At 46.8% G+C, this 23,956-nt stretch overlaps 1 protein-coding gene across 6 annotated transcripts in view; it reads left to right on the forward strand.

Moving 5' to 3' along the window:
* The first annotated feature begins 2,250 nt into the window (after window positions 1-2,250).
* The window catches only part of CUX1 (cut like homeobox 1), a 300,846-nt gene continuing 279,140 nt past the window's right edge, over window positions 2,251-23,956 (forward strand). For 2 of the 6 annotated variants that reach the window (XM_044429825.1, XM_044429827.1), the window contains exon 1: window positions 2,251-2,825. In XM_044429825.1, coding sequence (XP_044285760.1) covers window positions 2,712-2,825 — 114 coding nt within the window. In that variant the 5' untranslated portion in view covers window positions 2,251-2,711. The other 4 variants (XM_044429826.1, XM_044429830.1, XM_044429829.1 and 1 more) reach the window with 3 other exon arrangements.

The raw sequence follows: 23,956 nt of genomic DNA on the forward strand, positions 1-23,956 counted from the left end.
GCCTCCGTCCTTGTGGCCCCCTCCCGGCACCCCCGGCCACAGTTTCCTGGAGCAGCCCCCCCGGCGGCGAGCCCCCCAGCTGGGACGGAGAGGAGGGCCAGGACGGGCAACTTGGGAAGGGGCTCTCTGGTTTTCGCCTGGCTTGTTTCACACCCCCCGCCGGAGAGGACGACCCGCCTGCCCCTCTCGCTGCCCCTGCCCCCCCCCCCCCGGAAAGAGAAAGTAAAGAAAAACAATATTTGCAAGTGTGTTTTTCTGCCCCCCCCCGGTTATGGATCTTCAGGAATATCGCCCCTCTTTCTTCTAATAGCCGGTAGTTTTATGGGGCGGGAGGGGGGAGAAATGTACAGCAAGTGACATAGCTGGAGAAAAGTGCCTGTATGCTTTGGGGGGGCTTTCATCTAAGTTTTTCTCTTTTTGTACCCGTCCTTGACAGTGTTCTACTTTAGAAACGTGCAAACAACCCCCAAAGTCGAGCCTCTTTTAATTTCTCATCGTGTTTCTCTCACCCCCCCCCCCATAGGCCTCTCCTTGTTTCCCCCATGCTCTGCTCCCCTTCCTTCCAACAGCCCCCCCCCCCATTTTATGGAAGAAGTGTTACAGGAAAATCCTCTGTGTACACACGTGTGTGTGTGTGTGTGTGTGTGTGTGACCAGTTCTGATGCAAAATATTTCTACTTCTGTTCTTAATTTCTCTCCCCCACCCCAAACATACACGCACGCACGCACACACTGAAAATGAAGCTCGTGGGAAACTTTGCGGGACTTCATGCACGGAGGAGGAGAAGGGGAGAAATGAGGGAAGAAAGGCGCGCTCGGCTCCCCCCCCCATAACAGTAGCTTTGACCTGGGGGAAGGTCAGTGGGAACCCTCTGTCTGCCCCCCTCCCATTAAAGCTCTACCCATTGTGCCTTCCTCCCTCCTTCCCTTGCTCTGTTTATGTGGGACTGGAAAAGGGGGTATTTAGTAATGGATTTGGCCTCAAGACGTTTCCTATATTTTGGGGAGGGGGAACCCCAAACAGCCCTGGTCTTGAGGTGTGTGCGCAAGGGGGGGATGAGTCTTTGAATGACCGGCTTCCTTCCTCCTCGAAATGATGCTTGCTCTGTATGAAGTGCCTTTTTGGGGGCGGGGGGCAGGCTGCTGCTGAGTTGTGCTAATTGCTGCGTGGCTTGGTGGGGCCCTCTGCGGCTTCTTCCCCACCAACATTTTTGGCCAAAGCCAGCGGCAGGGTGGGGGGGGGGTGTATGTTCCATTGGGAAATAATGCTTATTCTCTACGCTGGCTCGCATCTCTATATTTGGGAGAAGCATTATCTTTCCTCTTGTTCTCTGTTTTCTAGTCAGACTCCCCCAGGAGCAGATCTGGGGGGGCAAAGGGGGGTAGGATTCCTTCATACATAGTGTGTGGAGGATGTATGAACGAGGGAGCGCACAAGGTCAGAAGAGAGGACTCCTTTAACCCTGGCACTGGGTTGAGTCTGGGGGAAGTGCTTTACTGCTCCTTTCAGACAGGCGGGGGGGTGCTTTATGGTGTGGGGGACAAGAACTGTCTGGTGCTCTTGCACTCCAGGGAAAGACCCTCTGGTTCTTCAGGAAGAGAGCTGGGAGCAGGCTGTGGGTGTATAAGCCCCCGTGTCCCGTGTTTATCCTCGCACAAATCCCATGGAATTCGCTAAGACTTCCAAGTAAGGGTGCACAGGAGCTGAGCCTCAGGAAAAGCCCCCTGCTCCAGTCGGAGGTTGAAGGTGTGGGGGGAGGGCGCTTCTCCCACCCAGCTTGCTTGATCCCACCACCTCCTTCGAGGAGAATTGGAGGTCCATGTGATGTTTGTCATGGGTTGTTGTGTTCACGGTGGTGGCAGTGTGTGTCATTCAACCTTCTGTTGTAGCTCAGAGGCCCTAAGGCTGCAATCGGAACCCCCCAGGTTTGTAGCCACGGTGGTTACAACTCTGTTGGGAACTTGCATTTCTCTCAGGGGAGATTATTGGTCCCGTAAGTTTCAAATGCTGCGGGGGAGGCATGGCTCCCAAGAGGTGTCTCCTACTGCTTTTGTTGGCTCGCTACTTTCCTCAAATCTGGGGAGCTATTTCTGTGCCTGTGTCGAGCTTGTGTGTTTGTGTGAATTTCACTAGGGGTCACGCAAGTTGCCTCTTCGCACTTCTCCGGTACCGTGTTCCACCTGGGTATCCCTTTCACAACTAGGATGAGGAGGTTCTGGGCGCCATCATTTCTGGGGGGGGGGCTTCCTCCTGGTTCAGACATTTTCGCGTCCCTAAGTTTGTACATGCCTGTTCGCCAAACCGTTTGTTGCCCTCCCTGTTTACTTCTGACATACCCTTCCCTTTCCCCCTTCCTATGGATTTCAGTTTGGTGGTGATCAAGGGGAGGACTGCTGTGGTGAGTCCCACCTGGAACTGGGAAGCTTGCTTGCTGCTTTGGCACTGTGGTTCTCGCTGCTGCCATTGTTGGATGGCCTGGGGAGCCTCGTGGGGGCTGCCACAAGGCCCTGTGCTGCTGTGCACAGGATTCGGGCGGGCCCTGCTTGCCTTATCTCTGAGTGCCTGTTATGGGCAGCAGCGAGGCCTCTGTGCCTGGCGCTGGGGAAGAAGGCCCTTTTCGCAGCAATGCCTTCTCTCACTCTGGCACCCTTTCCTGTAAAACTTTCTGGCAGCTGGTGCCCCTCTCTCCTCTCTCTTTCGTGTGCATATCATGCTCAGAGGCTGCATTCAAGGGGGGAGGAGAGTGAGCGAAGGCTGCTGGCCTTGTTTGGGTGTGCAGTTCCCTGATGTAATTGCAGATGTGCTGTTTAATAACACAGCTCAGGTATGTGTGTATAAATACATAAATATGAACAGCAAGTAGGAAGAGTGCAAGAGGAATAGGAATCTTCCCTGTCTGTCGATCAGTGTTTTTGCAGCACGGATTGGTTGATCTGGGGCAGGGAAATTGTGCCCAGCCTCTTTAAATGCTCAGCATGTAAATTCATTTGGCTAGAAACCTGGCTTCCCCCTCCCTTCCTTTCCTCTCACCCCTGTTCAGCCAATGCCCACGCTGGAGCTGCGAGCAGTTCAGCTTGGAAGGAGCCGGAAGTAATGCTTACATAGATGTTTGGCATAGCTGAAGTGGAGTTAAAGGTGAGGTGTGTGTCCTGGCAGTGTAGATGGGGTGCCGGATTGGACTGTGCGCTCTTGGGAGAAGCCCTAAGGGATGACTGGGTAGCAAAACTTGCTTTTGGGCAGCTCTGTTGCCACTCCTGCAAATAACCGAAGGTTGGACACTGAAGCTTTGAAAAGCAGTTTGGGGGTGACAAATGTAAAATGCTGCTTAACTACTGGGAGGTTTTCTTTCTTTCCTTTTTAAAAGAGGCTTTGGATTAAGGCAGACTTGGATGAACTTACTTTACTTGAAAGGGTTTTTAAAACTGACTTAGAATACCTACAGGAATTCAGGAAATGAGATCCAGATGCAAGATTGTATAAAATAAAATAGATTAGATTAAGATGTAGTTAAACATGGTCTGACAACTTTAATTGTAGCTGAGTTCATTTTGCCTGTATGTTGTAATTGCGCTGAATGGAAAAGTTTGCACGTCCCATGAGAATTATCCTAAAATGTTTTGTTTGCTACTGCAGAGGTAGTTCTAGAAATATGGTTTTTGTGCAAATAAAACTTGAACCACTGTTTATTGATTAAAACTGATCATCTCAGTGTGTGTGCTTATGTAAATTAAATTCTGGAATAGAAAAGAATGCAACCAAATGGTGGTTTGATAAATTGTTTTTGCTCTTGCTTTGTAAAAATAGCTCAGCTTAATTCCCTCTGCCTACTGTAAAACTTGGTTTGGCACATTTGTGTAAACTTCAATCTTGTTTTTGTCAAACTAAATGTGACCCTGTTCTCAGTAGTGCTGGATTTCTTGTTGAAACCTTCTGGCGATACTGGCGGAGGTTTCTGTTTGATTATTAAATTTCTACACAAAATGGTTTGTATTTCTTTTTGCTTTGGATATCCTGGCTGTGCCTTAATTGGCTGTCTTACTGGGAAGATGGTATGCAACTGTTCTCCTACCTACAGAGAAGACAAAGAGATGTAAAACATAGTATAATGCAGATTTAATTGCTACCCTCTGCATAAGGCATGGCGTACCCAGAAGCCTCAATGAACTTGTACTGGCTGTTGGTTCCAGTACATGGGAACAGGGCAGTGGCTGGCAGGCTGCCCTGTAAACCTTCTTATCCCATTCTCCTAGGAAGCAGGGGTTCCATTGCACTCCCTTCTGACGTCGCCTCACCTTTTTCTCAAAGCAGAGATGAAAAAAAAATCAATACTGTGAGATACTTTTTCTTTCTGGGTGTCTGGATTGGTGGTCCCTCTCTCTCTGTCTCTCTCCCCCTCCCCCCATCCCAAATGTGGGAAATGGGTCTTGTCATGAAGCTGCTTCCTCTTGGCTGGGAAAACTTGCCAAGAAGATACCTAAAAATGTGGCCGGGGGTGGGCACCCGCAGGGATGTCTTGGACCAGGAGCCACTGCAGGATTAGTTAGAGAGGCCTTTGGAAATGTGGTGCTTCATGCAGCAGCTATTCCAGGGCACCAGGCTTAGTTTGCAATTCCTTCTTAGATAAGCCAGCTGAAGTTTAAAAAAATGCTCCTGTTCCAGGGGCTTCAATTGTCAAGTCCTCTCCACTCATGCCCAATTTCCTTTTAAGGGTTCAAAGAACTAATGCAGGGGGGGAAGTATCTGGTCAGAATGGGTCACGGAAGGCCTGATGCAAATTTAAGTAATTTCATCCATCTGGTTCCCATAAGGATAGCATGCTGTATATCTGCAGCAGTCTGGGATAATGTGCACACAGGCCTCTGGTGTGTGCTTTCTCTGCCCAATTTATGGAAGATTGTGCAGTTTATAAGTAACTGATGCTGCTTGTGCTCCATCAGGTAGAAATTTTCTAGAGGCTCTAGTAGTGGTTTGAGGCTACCTATGAGGTCATATCAGTTCCAAGCCACTGCTCCACCCCTTTCTTGCCTGAGAAAACCAAGGCGTTCAGATGAAAATTTTCTGGTGGGGGACTAGGACAGGTATGCAGATTGCGTAGTGGTAACCGCCCCTTCAGATGCCTGACAGACAGCAGCTCTTCAGCTTTTCCTGCTTCGTAAAATACAGCTTCAGGCTCCTCAGTCCTACATTTGAGATGGTATCAGTGTGAATTTTTTAAAAGCCAAGAATGAAGTGTGGGATTGACACATCCTTTCTTGTTCTCCTTTTCATGAGCTCACTTGTTATGGGAGGGCCTGCCTGGCCAAGGTTGTACTGATGACAGGTATACCAGAGTAGTACTTCTCAAGTGCTGCTCAGAGGCTGGGTCTGTGGGACTGGAATGTCCAAGGTGGGCACAGTGGCAGGATCCCCAGTCAACACAGAAAGCTTTGGAAGTATGCTATTTTTCCTGGCTCACTTCCTAGATTTGTTTGGTCTTATCCTCTCCTGAGCCAAGTTAACCAGGCCCTGGGAAGATGGCATCAGCCAAGGTTCCTGAGCTCCCTAGTCACTAAACATACATGGTGGGTTGACAGGTGGGCTCAGGTTAGCTTCAGACTTGGTTTTTTCATGGGGTACCAGCTGCCATAGATGTAGGATTGTGCCCCACCCCCACCCCCCGTCTGAGGCAGCTTGAATCTGCTTGCCCTGCCTTTGACTCCTATCTTCTCTTCCTTCCTGGTTTCCCTTTCTTACGGGATGGTCTGGCTATGAACCCTTGGCCTGACCTTGTCTCAGAGACAAACGCCCAGTTGGTTCCCCAAACACTGTTTGAGCATCACCCCGTGCATTTGTACACCAGTACCCCTTACTCTTGTGACCAGTGTCGTGCTGCATCCAACCCTTGTGTGGATGTTGTGCCTTACTCATAAATTTATAATAACTGGGTGCTTTATCTTACTGATTCATAGCAAGTTGGTGTAAATATTTCCGTCTAATGGACACTTTTCTTGGATCTGCTGCACTACTTAGAATGGGAATGCTCTCCTTGATCCAGAGCACGATTTCTCTTGGGACTTTGCAGTCAATAGCGGAGCAGACAGCTTTCTTATGTTACACCTTTCTACAGCCCTGTAAAGTAGGCTAGGCTGAGAGAGCATGAATTGCAGACAGCCTGCTGGGTGAGCTTCATGGCTGAATCGGGATTTGAACTTGGTTCTCTGCATATCCAAATTAGCCATGCAGCCTTAAACATAGTCTGCGTGCATTGAAGGATAAAGTGTCCCCTCTGTACAAATTCTCAGTACAAGTTTTTTCCACTTTTACTCTTTAGGATGGGAGCTAGTAAACATTGGTGTAGCAAGTGAGCCAGGTGCTGTTTGCTCATTTTGTTGGCTTGGGTTCCAGATGTTAGAGATGACCCTATGGAGGGTGGGTGAAGCTCCATTTTTTCCTGTTCAACACTTTCCTCAGCTCATGGTTGGATGATGCACATTCAGAATTTGTTTTATCTTTATCCAGACTTTTTCACATAAGGAAGATCATTCTGCAGTGCGCACAGGAAGCCCTTTCCTTTTGGAAACCTGCTCTTTAAAATTAAGAAAGAAGAGCTTTCAGCATTGCAGCCAGATTTCAGTACCTAACTTTTCTGAGGGTGGGGAGACAGTGAGGGAACATTGAAGGCCGAAGCATGTTAAAACTCACAGACTTAAATGTTCAGGGAAAAGGCCTGAGTTAAAATATGCTGGCCTTGTTTTATCCATGCAATATATTTCTGGATGGAATGCGGGGCTCCCCTACCCTTGGAAACCTGACCTGATTGGTGAGCAGTGGTCAGCTCTGCTATGGGACAATTGCACTTTCTAAATTAGGTATCGAATGCTGCTGACACAGTAACTGATTGCCAAATTATATTTAATAATGGCTGAAGGGGGTAGTCATTGGATTAATAATAAACTTGGTAGTGCGGGCAGATCCCTGGAGGCATCTGAATGCCATGGCAATGAGCCTGGCTTTTAAACACTTTAAGTGGGCAGTTAAAGTTCTGGGCCGTGGAATATCTCTGACTCCTAGGGTTGTGGGGTTTGATAACACATTATGCCAGCCGTGTGGGATTTTCTAGCATCCATTTCCCATGGCTGGCCGTTGTGCAGGGGGATTCATGTAATGTGTAGGAATACCACTAGGTCCTCCAGACTGATAACAGTGTGGGAGTTCGCATTGGCACCGAGAGAATTCACATTGTCTGTGGGATCCACGGAAGCACATCCGTGCATTCCTCTTCTCCTGCACACTGCCTTGTGGCTCCAGGTCTTTCACGGGGCTGAAGTCATGTTTAAGTGGTCCAGGTGTTGCTTCTGGTCCCATGGAGATGGGGCCGGCGGGCAGATTTATTTCCGTTCTTCCTCTAGAATGCCATGCTATTTGTGTGCCTCATTTATTAGGCGTGGCTTGTACAGGCAAACTGTGAGTGATTAATGGAAGAAGACCATCTCAGCCTCATCTTGTCCTCCATTTCTGAGGCTTTAAATGCCAGATTCGGGCATAGTAAAATCATGCCAAGTCAGGCCACTGGTTTCCCTGGCCCAGAAGAAGGGGCCATTCAGGGTTCCCGCATGGAATATGGTTTTTTCCTTACATGAGACTTTGCTAGCAGACATCCTTTTTAATTGTAGGTGCCAATGTTTGAGTGTGGCACGTCAATATACAAAGCGCGGGCTGTCCTTTTGAGCTTTAGGCTGTTCTCCATGAATATAGGGGGATAAGTTACGGCAGCCTCAGCTCACTTTTTACATTGACCTGCATTCTGTACTTTATACAAATAGTGGTAAAGGAAAGCAGACAGTTTCTCAACTCGCACATTTTAAAGGTTTTTAGATTGCTTTCACTTCTTGTCAGAATACTTAGTATCATCTTAATATAGTAACTTTCAAACCTTTATATTTTTAGCCTAAATGTAGTCCATTTGGAGGGTGTTTCTGCTTGTGGGCTAGAATATCAATATTGTCAGGTTATGTTTGGCCTTTCTTAACTCTTTTTAAGGTTAAAATTCCTGTAGTATCTTTTAAAAAAAATTCTGAGAGCTAGACTGGGGGACAGGTCTCTTGGACTGCTAATAGCGGGGGATTTTAGCTAAGAGAATGCAAGAAGAGCCATGCGGGACGGTCGAGTCCAGCACTCTGAGTGGCCAACCAGCTGCCCACAGGATCCCTCCAGCAGAAGATGAGTGCAGCACACTTTCCTGTCCAGGTTTCCCAGACGCTCTTACTCCAATACCAGAAATTTCCTAGCAACCCACAGATTCTGGTAGTACTTTTAATATGACAAATGCAGGGTGGCTCTTTGCAGAGAAACATGGAATGACTTGGATATTTCTCTGGATTTGTTGGAGCCCTCAGTATTGGGCATAGAGTTGATTGACATTAGGAGATGCAGGTGCTAGTCCTCGCTCGTCTGTGAAGTTCCCTTGGCAACTGTGGATCTGCCCCGACCCTCTACCTAACTTCCCTCACAGGGTCGTTGTGAGGATCTAATACAGAAATTTAAAGAAATAAAATGTAAAGCACTTAACACTTGGATGATGGGAGGAGTAGTCCAACACATCATCCCTATCTGCATGGCTATGTGGACTATCTCAGTAATCTGTCCCAGGGACCCAGAATTATCTTTCCTGTATTGCAGATGAGGGGCTAGAGGTTCCAGAAGAGGAATACATTGAAAGCCTTGTTCAGCGTGTTCCTGAGATGGGAGCTCAGGCTTTCCCAGCCCCTTCTCCTAGGCAGGGTGGCCAGATGGAAAGGAGGACAGGGCTCCAACACATGAACTGTTGCTTGGAAGAGGGAATTTCAGTGGGCGTAGCTTGTAAGTTTACACATCAAAGTTGCTGCAGGAAACTCCAATCAGTTTTTCCACAACAAATACATAAAGTGAGGGCCTTGGACAAGTCTTCATATAGCCATCTGGGAAACATGCATGGGGATTTTTTTAGCTTGCACGCATACAGATTCGTACGATATCTCCTACCACAAATGGGCAACACAAAGAAACTGATGTTACCGCAATGCATTTCTGAGAGGCATCATAATTTGTGGGACTGCCCTTGGTCATATGGCATTAGGTTCGAATGTTTTGAAAAGGCTGTGTTTCTTCTTCCAGCCAGCTTGTGTTCTAAAATAGGTAAACGCTCTACTGGGTATGACTAGTCAGACATTAACTTCACGCATTGCATTTTTTGTTTGTTCCTCTCTGTTCCGTTTTTAACCAATTAATACCTTGAGTAGTGAACTCTCATTAACATGCTTAATGAGCAAGCTTTATGGGAGTGACTGTAGAATGGAGACATCTGGCACTTAAGAATGTTGGCTCAGGCTCGCACGACCATTTCCACCTTAAGTATTTTGGTGTATATATTTTTGTCTGGGGTGTCTGCCTGAAGGGGTGACTGCTTCATCCATTACTGTAAAATAGAATAAGGAGGCTGTGTGAACAAAGCTACCAAAAACTAGTTCGTTGGCAAACAGATCCAAAGGGAAGGGCTCATCTGCGAAAATGTGACAAAATAGAAGAGCAAAAGAGCCAGAGCCTAAAAGCAAGATATCTTAAGCTGACAAAAAAACCAGAAATGCCTTCTGACAGCTTCACCTGTGCAGTGAAAAACACTAACTTATTAACATGCAAAATGAATATTTATTAAATGTAAGAGAACCACTTATATTTGCCCAATTTATGCTGTTTGACTACTTCCTTAAATTGAGCAAGGTAGATAAACAGCTTAAATGAAGTGCAGACTTAAATCGGTTTAATAGTAGTTCCCTCTCTGCAGGGAACCCTGGACAATTATATTCTTAAGAGCAGATCATAAGGTTACTAACAGGATTCCTGGCACTCTTGTCTGTCTGCAGTTCCCAGGATTCTTTGAAGAAAGATGTTTTATATTCCCTGTAGGTTAGTAGTGCAGACTTTTCCTGATGACCTCTTCCCATGACCAGTTGTGTTGAGCTTTTGATCAGTTAAACACATTTACATTTAGCAGAGCTGAAAAGGTTGGTGTACAAAACTGTCTTTTCTTGTGCGGGAGCCCACAAGCCCAAGGCTCATCAATGCAGCTCCAAACTGTAGTTTGGTATAATGTGTGAATGTGACTGGGGTAAAGTGTCGGTCGGCAGAGATCGCCATAGGCACTTTTGGATGCTGCAGAAAGGATGGCACGAGGTAGTCCAAGGCGATGCAAGCATCAAGGTGTTCAGGCTTATGCGAAACATGTGAAAGGGTCGTGCTTGATCTTACTCCTGAAAACTGCTCAGTAACTACATCTAGAAGAAGGTAATGAGAGTTCCTCTGTATGCATTTCCAAAGCAGCCTTCTCCAAACTGAGCATCCATTTCAGTCTTAAATTTCTTGGGGGCAGCAAGCTGGCCAGTGCTTTCCTTTACTTCTTGAAGTTTTGTGCCTGTTTTCACTTGCTTGCAAAGATCCATCGGCAGCCCACAAACACTCAGGTCCCACGAACACTCAGGTCCCACGAACACTCAGGTCCACCCACATGCACGCCTTCCCTTTCAGAGTAAGACGGTCGCTAACAGTGCACGTCATCTCCAGGGATCTGCCCTTTGCAGGACACCCAGCACCATGGGAAGACCCACCAGGGCCTGGCTGTGCAGGGTGGTGACCCTTCCCTGGCTGGCTGGGCTTGTCGGCAAGCTCAGTGGAACAGGTGGAGGGAGAGAGGCAGTTGTGGCCGCCTGATGGGCGGGCGAGGTGGGAGTCAGGTGGCGGGCAGGCTGCCGGAGAGAATGGGAGAGAATGGTGCCGATGCGGTGAGTGAGGGGGAAAGAGGCACGGTGGGGAGGGGAACAGGTGGGGAGGGGAACACACGGGACGGCGCGGGGGGGGGAGTGACAGTGTGCTGGGCAGAGGGGAAAAGAGCAGCTCTCACTGGATTTTTTTCCTTATTCCAAAGTGGCTCCCAACTGAAAAATAGTAAAGAGCGCTGGGCTGGATGGATGGATGGATGGATGGCCTTGCATAGCAGATTTCTTTTTGGTTTCTTTTCTCACACGGGCCATGTTTGCGGCCCACCTTTCCTCTAGGGAATTCAGGCCGATGTTCTCCATTTTATCCTCACTGCAACCCCTGCGATAGGTTAGGCTGAGTGCGTGTGACGTGTTCAGGGCGCCGAGCGAGCGTCAGTGCCAAGTGGGGATTTGAAGCCTGGCCTGTGCATGTGTGCTCCCTTGCTATGCAGCATTGGCTGTTGTAAGTAGAAACAGCTGCAGTGTCCTGAGCTTCAAGCTCGGCAGAAAAATGAGTGGGTTAAAAAAATTCCCTGCTTTGGACTTGGTTAACAAGTGGTAGTTCACCAACACTACATCTCCATGGTACTGTTTTTACATGCGGTAATAGCCTTAATCGGGGGCTATTTTGGATTAATTTCCGGGGCTTGTTCTTCAAAGATTCAAAAGTGGTTACATTGGGAATGATCTGATGTGAAAACTTCTAAGTCTCAATGTGCTGTTTAAAGGATGTGAGCGTACCTAATGGATTATTCGCCAACGCTTCTAGAAGTAGTTTTCTTCCATGTCACCTCACGGCCAGGTTGTGCAGCTGGCCTGCAGTTATGTTTGGCCACTTCCAGCACTGCAGAGGAAGCGTGGGAAGTGAAAATACCTTTGAGGGAAAAAGGACTTCTTTGTAACTCCTGCCAATAGTTTCCATGCTGCTAATAAATGACTGTTAGAAGATGTTGCAAGTGACTTGTTATCAGTGTTGACACTCTAGCATTATGACTAAAAATCAGGTGATGGACAAGTCTGCTGCTGCAGAGGGCTGTGCTTGTGAAGCTTCTTTCCCCTTTTCCTTCTTTGATTTTCCCTTTCCCCTTCCTTCCACTTTCCACCCCCAGTTTTATAATAAGCTGCATGTACAACTACTTAAAGTCTGGAATAATACTTAGGGGCATGATTTTAATGGTGCGCTGCACACAAACCTGTTGCTTATTACCAGGAGTAAAGTGGGGGGGGGGAGGATAATGTGACTCTGGCAACTTATGAGGGGCAAGCTAGATTTGATGTGGATGATTACACTTGAGGGGGGTGCATTAAACTGCGGCAGTTCCTCACCCCATCGGATTAAGATTGTAGCGTTGAGAGAAAGACGTTTCCCTTGCATCATAATCCAATTTATTTATTTATTCAGAATAATTTATCCCGTCTTACACAATCCACTTGTCCCAGGAAAGCTGACAATATACATAAGAAGTATGAAAGAACCTGGTTCCCTTCTTCAGTATCTCATAGTTGTGCTGCATACTGAGAATCCTTCGTGTGCTGGGTCAGATGAAAACTAGTCTTAATGCCGCTGGAGAGCCTTCAGAATAGGGCAATAACTGCAGTTCCTATCCCAGAACAGATGTTTCCAGTTAAAAGGCCTGGCTCAGTAACATGTCACTTTTCTGAATAACTGAAAAAGGTCCACAACAAACTTCTGTATTTGGTGGTTATGTGTGTGGTCGCACCCAATGAACGTGGAACTCCATGCTGAGTGGTGTCCATGTTTAACGCATTTGAAACGTGATGGCCTCGGTTTCGGTTTGTTGGTTGCTTCCTTTTTCATTTATATAGTGGCAAAGGAACATGAGATCCTGCTTCGCATTGACTCAGCTTCTGGGTCTAGCTGAGCACTGTTTCCATTGCCTGGCAGTGATTCTTCACAGCTCTAGGTGGAATCAGTGGCTCTGGCGTGGCATGGTGCAGCTCATGCCAGCGCTCCAGTGCAGGCCGAAGACTGTGGTTCCTCGGGATGGCCTGGGGTCAGGGAAGATGGGAGCTGCAATCCGACAACATCTGAGAACCTTAGCAGTGGAAACCACTAAGTTGTATTGTTAGATTCTCTTCGTGGCATGTGCATTTACATTTTAACCCATGTGGTTCACAGTGGCTTGTGTATGAAAAGGATCACAATGAAATAATAATTTCATGGCATACGTAGGTGTTATGCTTGGCTTTTAAGCATCGGTGATAACAAGATATGTGGGATTTTCCCAGCCCTGTTTCTGGGCTTTCATAACTGTTTGTGGGTGAAGCACAATTCTGCTTGTGTTTACTGTAATTTGCTGGTCAGCTACAGTAGATGGAGTGGTTTAGAAATTTTAATAAGTCTGGTGGGGGAGGTAATTGCTTTGAACTCGTAATGGAGTTGCTAATTCAGGAAGGACTGCAGCACTTACGAACTTTCTGTGGTATAATGTTAAAGGTTGAGAGTTTTGAAAATGTGTTCCTTTACATGAATTAAATTTCAATTTGTAGTTTATTATTATTAATTACATTTCTGTACCTCCATAGCTGAAGCTCTCTGGACGGTTCACATCATTAAGTTACCCATCCAGTTTTTAACCACACCTGATTCTGCTTATCTTCCAAGGTGCAGGATCAGGCACCGGGGGATAGGTTGTATGGATTGGTTGGAAACCTGTCTGATGACATACATGTTTTCTGTTTTTCTGACAACTGATAATGTCCTGATAGCAATCCCATGTCTCTTAAAATAATCCATTTACCATGCTTGATGGGTGTTCTCGCTTGCTCAGGTGTGCGTTTTTCTTTTTTGTAACGCAGAAGACACTTGTAGCTAAAATGAAAATCTCTGTGAAGCTGGAATGGCGTCATGTCACGTGGCTATTCTCTTGCTTGTGGCTTACATAGGAGGAATATGGGGCAGGTTGCTGGGAACGCTGGGGGTGGTGATTTGACAAACATCGGGAATTGGGTACGAAGGCTGGAAAGGTAAAGGTAGCCAGCTCTCCACCTGGATTGCAGTGGCACTGGTGGTGGTCTGTTTCAGTGACAAGACACGTGGTGTGCGACTGTAAAAACAGACCTTTTGTAGTAGAGGCTTTTGTGACTGGTGCCCACAAGTGTTTATCATAAACGGTCCATCTTTAAGGTGCAACAAAGCTTGGTTTCCCCCTCCATTTCTCCTTCCCAAATCCATGCAAAGTTATTTTTAGCTTAATGGAAGACTTAACCGCTCTTTCTTTAAGCAGGCAGTGGACTTGGCAATCAATTAATGTGATATGCCAGTCCTTTGTGAGGCATTCTCTTGCTGTTGTGAACTTTATGGCGTCTTTTCCAGTGTACATCATGCTCTTTGTTGTTCAGAGAATAGGCTTTTGGATTAGAACACTAACAAAAACGTGGCACTTCTGGTTCTTGCAGAAGTGCGTGCAGTACTTCAGTGAGATGTGTAATTAAGGAATAACTCTGATGTCAAGCTTCCATATTCGTTTTCATTAATTGGCTTGAAATTAATCTGTGTCTGATAATTTTTCTATAGAACATCCCCTCCTTTTGTGTGTACTTGCTGTATAAGAATTTTAGGTGGTGGGTTTTCTGCTTTTTAATGTGGGGAAGAAATTAAGCCCTTACATTGTGTATGTGATTGAAGGATTAGAACTTTTCAGCAGATGGCATTTGGTCAGCAAATATCCTAGGAGCATTTAATGTTAATTTCTTGCCAAGATATATTCCAATATATCTTTGGAAGGTTCTTCTTCTTATGTGTTGTGTCTTCCTAACAATCGAAGTAAAACTTTATTAAGGTTTCAGCCCCCCACCCCACCCCAATGTGGTAATGGATACAGAGTCCTTGAGGAGTAAAAGAGGAACTTTGAAAAACCATTTTATTTTATTTTTAACAAAAGAAACAAAAACACAACAAAAACAAAGATAGCATATAGATATGCTCACACAGATGCATGTGATTATCCCAAGTCCCTGTTCGACATCCCCGGTATAGGTTGGGGTAGGCTGATGATCTGTTGGAATGAGTGTAGGGACAAGCCTAGCACCAATATAAATGCCTAAACAAATGCATGAATAAGTAAAGTTGTCACTGGTAGCAGCCGCTCACAGGAGGCCAGTGTTGGGGGAGCCCCAGTGAACTGTGTGGTTGAGGGAGAGCATTGGCCTTTCCATTTGCACAGTCTGAGCTTCCAGGCTGTGGGATCCAGGAATGTAACTCAGTGATACACCGACATCTTTAAAGTTGAATGATGTGTAGGCAGTCCCCGAGTTATGAAGAACCTACACTTACGAACAAACTGCCATAAAGCCTATTAATTTAAAGAAATTGCTGTGGAGAATCATCAGCACCATAGAAAGAGAAGAAATGAAAGGTTCATACATGCTTTCCTGGCCTGCCCATCCAGAGAGGGGAATCTCTCTGGCACTTCCTTGCTGCAAAAAGGAGGCACTGGTGATTTTTCATTTTTATTTTTTGGTGGGCTAGAACTGTTGGTAGTTTTTCCACTTTCATGGGGGTGCTGCACCCCTAACCCCTGTGAATGTGGACTATACCTGATGTGACTTGCATACAGATTCGACGAAAGACGGAGTTCCAGTTTCGCAGGAATGGAGCGCGTTCGTAATCTAGGGACTGCCTTTACTCAGGACAAGGCTGATGGGTCTCAAGAACTTCTCCAGAAGGGGCCACCACTGGGCGTGCCACGTCATGTGTGCAAATGATACTCCTGCTGTCTCACATTACCTGCATTTACTAGAGGGTGATAACTTTTTCTGAAATAGGTGCCGTGGGGTCCCATATGTTCAGAAGAGCAGCTTTCATCATGTGAGGCACAATTTCAGGTCAAGTCTTGATGGTGTGACCCATTTCCTACCAGCGTCGTTGCACATGTGTTCTTATTCCCCCGCCCCACTCTGCTCTGAGCGAAATGCTCCAGCCCTCATGCTTAAGGCTGTGCCAGTGGAGTGTTCAGAGAGCACCTGTAATCAGCCACCTTGCCGTTAACAACAAGAGCAGCTTCTGAAGCGTGTGTCTGTGGGGAGGGGTGAAGTTGAGCATCTTCAGGAGGTGTGCCTCAGGAAGGCTGTCCAGGACCCAGGCAATGACTTGGTGGCTTGCTCTTTCAAATTGTCAAGGGACAGCTTGGGGCCGGTTGAGTAACCTTGGCGGGGTTTAGGACATACCTAGAGCTGATGTCACACAGTGGCTAAGAGCAATGTGTACATAAGGGATAAGCCAGGAACCGTGAGGCTGATAACAGAGGCAAGGAAGGGCTTCTCATGCAGGGCGTAATTCAGCTGCAGAATTCCACTGCCATTCAGACGGCCTTAAAGGGGGATTGGCCTGCTTCGTGGAGGGGAAGGCTATCCTTGAATGGCCATGTGCTGCCCCTCTTACCTGAGGCAGTGTAGTGTGCCTGCTTGCCCCAGTTGCTGAGGACCTTGGGCAAGGGGAACCCTTCGGAGCCATCCCTCTTGAGGGATCGTGTGGGCAGCTGGTTTGCCACCTTGCGAACCAAGTGCTGTATGGGATGCACCATCAGCCTGATCTTGCAGGACTGTTTTACTTTCTCATGGCAAGCTGCTTTCACCCTGTGCCTCGCACCCAGTCTAGTGCAGGCAGAGTGGGGTGCCAGCAGTGTCAAGGCTGTGGGTCTAAGTGCTGTGGTGTGAAGGATGTGGCTTCTCTAATTTTTAAGTGGAATCACACTGTAGCTCAGGGACAGAGTGCCTTCTCTGCAAGAGGGGTCCCAGCTTCAAACCCTGGATCTCTGTTAGGGCCTCAAAAGTCCTCTGCTTGAGACCATCGTCAGTGGTTACGGAGATGCCTGTGTCTGTTCTCTGACTCACAACAGGCCCATTTCCTGTGAGCTGCAACCTTACGCTGAGAACCAATATGGTGAAGAGGTTGGAGTGTTTGAGATGGATAACCAGGTTCCATCTGGTCCCATTTGGTCATACTTGCTGGGTGGCTTTGTGCCAGTCACTAGCCCTTCACTTAACCTCGCTCGCAGGGTAGTGAGGATAAAATGGAGAGGAAGAAGATCATGCTTGATACCTTGGGCTCTCCCAAGGAAAAGGTAGGATATAAATAGAAGAAATAATGAATGCAGATTATTCAGGGAATGTCTGTGCAGTACTTGAACCCTCTAAAACGCTGAGCAATAGCGACAGACCGAGTTTTCTCAGCTCTCCCTTTGCTCACCTGCCCACTGCCCCTCTTTATGCTTTTTGGAGCGGCATCATTTTGGTGATAGATCTGCACCTAACGGGGATCTGCTGCAGTGAGAAATCATACAGGAGCCTCTCCGAGTATACGTCTCTTTGGGATGTGATCGTAAGCAACTATTTATTATGCTCATTTTTCACTGCATATGTGAGCAGTGCTTATTTTATGACTATATTAAACTGAAGCTGTTGAGATAGCAAGCATATCTCAAAAGAAAATTGCTTCTGTTGTGTTAGAGCGTTTACTCATAGCATTTATGTGCTCAGGGTGCTTTTTTGGTGACAAAATGAGCTTGTGCTTTAGTTTGGGTGTCCAGAAATATCTGTGCTGTTTACTGTGTTGCCTTGTCAGATTTGATGATGTGCACATGGGTTGTCCTGATTCGTAGATAGCTGCCCCCCCCCCCCCCCCTTGCACCATTTCTTTTCCCCAAACCTCCAGCTTCCTTTCCCAGCCACTGTGGTGGCTATTCCAGGATGAAATCAGTAGTCACAACTCTGGGGCTTAAATGGAATACCATGTGTTGTCTTTGCAGCCTTCTGCCAAGGTCTGTCAGGCCTTCCCACTCTCTTTCTGCCTTGCATCTTTGCATATTAAACATTTGAGAAATGGAGTGATGAAACCACATCAGACTTTTGCAGAAAGCTTTCAGGAACTGTCAGCCAGGTCCTTGGGGGGCTGTAGGAAATGGTGGAATTGGGCAAGTTCCTGGATGCTTTCCTTTCTGAGGCCTTGGGGCAGCCAGAAGTGGGTGTTGAGACGCTCTCTGCTTTGTACCCTCTTTCAGTGTTGTCACTCAGTCGGTTTCCTCAGAATGGTTTTTTGGTTGCATCTCGTCTGATGCAAACATCTGGTTCCCTTTTCTGTCAGGGGAGTATTTTGTCAGAGCGTGTGCTCAGCTGAAGAGCAACATGTTCCCACGGGTGAGTACTCTGCACTTTACTTCAAAGGATCTTTCTAGTTAACATGGAGTATTGACATGGAAAGAGATGTAGACCCTTGGTCAATGAGCTTTGCGCAATGTCCTTTCCCAGGAACAAGCTGCTGCTAAGACTCATCTATACGGTGGTTCCTCCTCTGTATAGGGTCAGATGACACCATGCAGGCAGATATATGCAACCCACAGGACACTTGTTGTTGACCTTTTTTATAGGTGACACTTAAGCAGTTTGTGTAATCGAGCTGTTTTTCTCCGCCAGGATCGTGGTTGCTGGCTGTAACATCTCCCTTGAGATTCAACGGATGTCTGCTCAGTGAAGGGATTTCCCTCTGACGTGCCCCTATTAAATAATAATACCAACAGTGCTTAGCATTTCTATAGCACACTTTAAGTGTTTCAGAGTGGTTCACATACATCATTCCAAGAAATCCATACCACAGTGCAATAAGGTAGGCCGGTATTAGCACCCTGCAGAACGGCGGAGGCTGCGAGGCTGCAGCGTGCTTAAATCTGTCCTGGCTCCGCACGGAAGGAACGGTCCCCACATATGGTCACCGTGACTGCCCCGCTGGCTTCCTCTCTCCTGATGCATGCGCCCCACCTGAGGCGGGAGGAGGGAGGAGTGCGCAGCTCGGCTGCAGGACAGTTGCAAGGCAGTACCGAGCCTTGGTCAGGTGCCTCATGAAGAGGCTTGTTCCTCACACGCTCCCTGTTTCCTCCCACTGTTCACCCTCATTTCCTCTTCCTCTGTCAGTTTGGCACTGAGAAAGAAGTGAGAGGGGAAATCAGATTGCATGAGGGAGGAGACAGGGTTGTATGCAGGCAAGGAACGTCTTCAGGTAGTGCCAAACCATGGCATGATGTTGTGGAATCATAGAATAATAGAGCTGGAAGAGACCAAGAGGGCCATCAGGTCCACACCAAGTTACACCATCCCACTCAGACGGCTGTCCAGTGTGGGGATGTCTCCAGTGGGAGAGGGCCCACCACCTCTCCAGGCAGCTGGTTCCACTGTCACATCTGTGTTGACTCACACTTGCGAAATGGTGGACTGCCGATTGGCCAGTGCTGTCTGCAGCAGGTCAGGTCCATCGAGCAGATCTGTCCCTTTGGTTTCTCCAGATGACCTCACCCCCTTTTAGCTTCAATGTGATTTTTTTTTAACCTTCATCCTGAAAAGCTGAAATGTTCTTTCTATGGCACAACTACCCACAGTAAGAACGCTAAGCTAAGATATGCTAGTATTGTTGTCTGCACCCCCTTTTGCCTGCATCCCGCTCACTCCTCATTGTTTGCGGCAGGTAGATCTTCCTGACTCTTGTTTGCCTATTAGCAAAATGTGGGGGCAGAGAAAACACCATTCTTCAATTTTAGGGGGTAAACCCTGGACTGTTTTATTATCTGTGAGGTTTCTCAGAACTCTTAAGTGCCACAGACCACCCCCCCCCCCCCAAGGAGCCGTCCATTGTGGTTTCAAGGCAGAGAGATCAAAGCTTGCATGTCACCCTCGCAGGTTCTTGTGTTTCCAGCACCTTCCTTTTTTGTACAGCCTTCAGGATGCGGAACGATTATATCATCTTGGCAGACAGCCGAGCCTAAGGCAAAGACTTTCTGACCAAAGATTGCTCCTGCGATTAAAAATACTTGAACCTAGATGGTTCATCTTTGCCAGTTCTGCCCTCCCCCACCCTCTGGCCATCCCCCAGCTTGGTTCTTTTGGATCAGACGCGTTTGCTTGTTCTCCTTTGTGGTGGAATGGCTTTGTAATCATGTCTGGCTTAGAGCCAGATAAATCGACCTAGAAAGCCTTGAGAAATTCTTATCGGGAGCTGAGCGTTATCAGGAGCCTGTTCAGCTCCAATTAGCCAATACAGCTTGCGGCAAATAATAAGGAGGCTTTTCGTAGGGTGTTTTGAATAGTTGTCAGGGTGTTGGTTTCTGCCTGTAAATGAAGCTCTGGGGCTTGTATCCCACAATCTGCCATGGTGCCTTTTCATTCTAATTTGTATTGTTTCTGTTGTTCGTTAGTGGCTATCATAAGTGATGTGGTTATGGGCACTGAAAGTCTTGGCGGCATTAATAAATATGCGAACAAACAAATAAAATGAATGCAGCATAAAATGCAACCTTGAGTTTTATAATGTATCACGTGTGCTCTTGTCAATGTTAATTTCTGTAAACCTCTAATCGAGAGGGTTGTAAATTCTAACATAAACCACCTAAAAACCGGCCTTGTTCAGACTGAGGTAACTTGGGATCATAGGCTGAGAGAAACATGAACCGTGTGCTTGCACACTCCAGCCTTGTGCCATTCCTTCTGTCTGCCCTTCTTGGTGTGTTGCGGTTAAACCAGGAACTCCTTAATTCACCATAATTTCTTGCTGCATCGAAACCAAGAAACAATGCTTATTGGAACTGGAACAAGCCAGGATCTTAAAAGTTGTACTGCCAGATGAATTAAGGGGCAACGTCTTAGTTGAGCAATGCTTGTAAGGATTAATCAGAGATTGATTAAATGTTGCGGCTCTGTTGTAGAGCCCTGCATCATGATGTTGCTGATGATAGTCAAATTAGAGCTGTTGTACCATAACGCGAAAGGGTGTGTTTGGACAGAAAAGAATCCCAGCCGTGCTGGAGAAGAAATGCTGGGAATTGTAGGACTCTTTTTCCGTCCAGACATTCATAGGATTGTGCACAACATTTCTCAAAGCTATTGTTAGCAAGTTTCCAGGTGTCTGGTCCCCTTGGTACTTAGCCACCTGGCAGTTGGGCTTTAAGAAATTTAATGCAGGGCTGGCTACTAGAAATTTGTAGAATTGTGCATTCCAACGTTGTGTTTACAGTGGTTGCACGAGCGTGGGTAGCGCTTCATTTGTTGTTGCTATGTGCCATCAAGTCGCTTCCAACTTAGGGAGGCCCTGTGAATGAAAGACTTTCCAAATGGGCTGTCCAGGACAGCTCCATTCCACTCTTCCAAGTCCAAGGCCATGGCCTCCTTGATGGAGTCCGTCCACCTCACGTTTGGCCTTCCCTTCCGCCTTCCGCCTTCGACCTTCCCTAGCGGGATTGTCTCCTTCAGGGAGTTTTGCCTTCTCAGATGTGTCTGAAGTAGGGCAGCCTCAGCTTCATACAAACTCTTTATTGGTTCATCCACTCTTCCTGCCGTAATGTGATTGGATAAAAGGCAAATGACGAGCGATTCTTTTCTGAACAAAGGATAGATGCTTGGATTAGTGTCAGCCACTGAAAGAAGGTCAGGTGGGTTGACTGAACTGAGTGGATCGATTCCTCGGCTTGTAGAAGTATGAAAAGCCCACTGAGCTGCAGACTTGTAACCAGTATGCAACTCATACTCCTGCCTTTGCCCACTGGTCTTCATAGACCGTTCTTCTGGTTTTCCTTCTCTTCCCTATCATAAACTTTGGGGTGGCCCTTACTTCACAGCTGTACCCTTTGCTTCATTCACTGGCTTTGCGTTTTTCTTCCCAGCCCCCGCTGGCTTGCCATGGGGCTCAGCCAGTCGCAAATCACTGTCTTTCTGCTCAGCCCTTCTGTGATATTTCAAACCCCTCAGCCCATCATTGCCAGAATTTTCCTAGCCCTCATGAATCCTCAACACGTTATAATGTGGATTGTAAATGGTCTGGGCTGTATATTAGGAAGGTCGAAGTGGAGCATCTCTGTGCAAGAGCCTGTGAAGGAAGCCTGTCCAGTGCGACACACCAGTGCTGCTTTTTATAGTTAAATCCTGCATAAATTTTCAAATTGAAGGCCTCACTGCTAGTTTGCAGCCGCTTGTTCAGGCCTCCCGCACCTGTCAGTAAGCTGTTAATTTCTTTGTGCTTTGTGTGTGCGTGTGTGTGCGCATTAGCATTTTGCTTCTGATGGTTTATCTGTTTGTTTTGTTTCCAACTTCTTTAAATTTGTGTGCTGCTGGTACGGGATTGAAGATTCTGATGTTAACTTTGGCTGGACAATTCTGTGAGGGAGGAAGATGAAGAAACAGATTTGGCGGATCCTGTTTTTCCAGTGTCATGGTAGCTCACTCTAATCAAGGCAGAAGGTAAAGGATGCAGGGCTTGCTTCTCCCCATTGTTGTATGTGGCTATTTTAAAGCAAACAACAGATCCTTTCTCTGACAGTGAAAGGTAAATAGACTGGTCCAGTTCCAGGGGTGGTGTAGTTTTTCCCCGTTCCAGGAAAGGGAGAGCGGGAAGGTATCTGAAGAAAAGAATACTTTCGGATCTCGGAGATCATTAGACTTTTTTTGGCGTGCCTCCATTTTGTCCTCTTCAAAGCAGGAGCTGGAGGTGTACCAGCTTCAGAATTTTCTGGAGCAACACGTGAAAGGTTTACATAATTTGATAGATCTTCCAAGGCTGGATCTCTCCCCACTTGAAGAAGAAAATCCAAGGTATCTTAATGCTTCTAAGATGCCCTGACAGGCACCTTAAAGACCTCCGTGGTCTGGGTTCTGGAAGATGAAAGGACGGCCTCTTTTTGAACGAGCTGGCCCATATGTCGAAGATCTTATGACAGGTTTTGTTCTGAATTACCTTACCACTTAAAAGAGGGATGTGCGAGTTTCGTAGCACAGGGCCTTGGCTGCATTAGAACCAAGACCTTAAGAAGAAGAAGAGTGAAGTGGAAGGTGTTGAAGGGAAAGGCTCTTGACTTTAAAGAGCTCTGATTAGGCAGAGATCTGACTGTGTTTGCATTTTATTTCACAGTATCTTTTGCCAATTGCCAAACCAGATGTCCTTAGTAGTTTGTGCTACAAGATGCTAAGTAATTAGATCATTCATGTTCTAGTTAAATATATAATTAGAAACCTGTGTAAACTGAGCAAAGCTGACAGGTGCTATAGATTGGTCATAACCATAAAATTTTAGGGTTTTTTTTTTAAATGTAGTAATACAGCAAAATTTACTGCCTCCAACAGATAAACTTGCAGGCTTAAAATAAAAACACCCACAAGTTCTATTGAGGACCAATTTGTGCAGTTAGTAATTAGGCAAGGATGTATATTTTTAAGAAAAGAGCCTTCGTAAATGAAGCCTGTGCCAGAGCCCAGGCTGAACGTAACGCTTTTCACTGCCTTAATATGCTTCTCTATATTATTGCTGAGAATCGGTTTGGACAGTGTTGAGGAGTGATCCTCCAGGTGCCTGGGTCCTTCTGCCTTTTGGTGTTTGCAAAGTGTTTAAAGAGAGGCTTGGTGTCTCTGCCATGCCTGCCACACACAGTATCCCTGCATTGTATACTTGCTCATCGGACTCCATGGACAGATCTGCGAGTGCGTCTTGGGCATGGCGCAACATACTATCAGGAGTAGGTGCGAGCCAGAGGGTATGTGTCCATTAGTATCTTGAACCTTGCCACTCCAAAACTGCCTCTTTCTTCCCGCACCAGTTGCCTTTCTTTTTAATTGCCGGCTTCTCGACCACCCCTTCAGGTCAGTGACACACAGGTGTGCTTCACATATAATTCTTTAAAATGTAGTCTTCTGAAATAAATGTTGGGAAAACTGAAGCAGCTTTGTCTCTCCTTATAATTCCTGTCTGTTCGAAGAGTGTTTGACTCTTCCTTCAAGTCACCAGCAGGACTGTTGGACGCAGACATGGGCAAATAAACACATTACAATGCGAAGTATGTATGGCACACTCTGAGGCCAACAGTGGGAACACCTTGGGAGAATATGGTGGTTGCAGAGAGAACCACCTGGCCTCTGTCACGGATGTTGACCTTATTAACGATCTGACTCCCAGGGTGGCCAAAGGGATGAGTGGGAAAGAGTCTAAAGAGGCAGTCGTCTCGAAATCTAAATAAAATATCTGCCAGCGAAGCAGCTTTTAAAAAGTCAGTCTGCATGAGATTCCACTTTCTGAATGCACTAGAATATGCATCAGTCAGCATCGATCCCATGCTGCACTCCAAAGAGCGCATAGCATTTTTTTTTACTGTGTGGCAGCTCAGAGCAATCTATGCCTCCCCGCCCCCAGCTCCATATT

Source organism: Varanus komodoensis, unplaced genomic scaffold, assembly GCF_004798865.1.
Source record: "Varanus komodoensis strain SLA01 unplaced genomic scaffold, ASM479886v1 scaffold20_1, whole genome shotgun sequence".
NCBI lineage: Eukaryota > Metazoa > Chordata > Lepidosauria > Squamata > Varanidae > Varanus > Varanus komodoensis.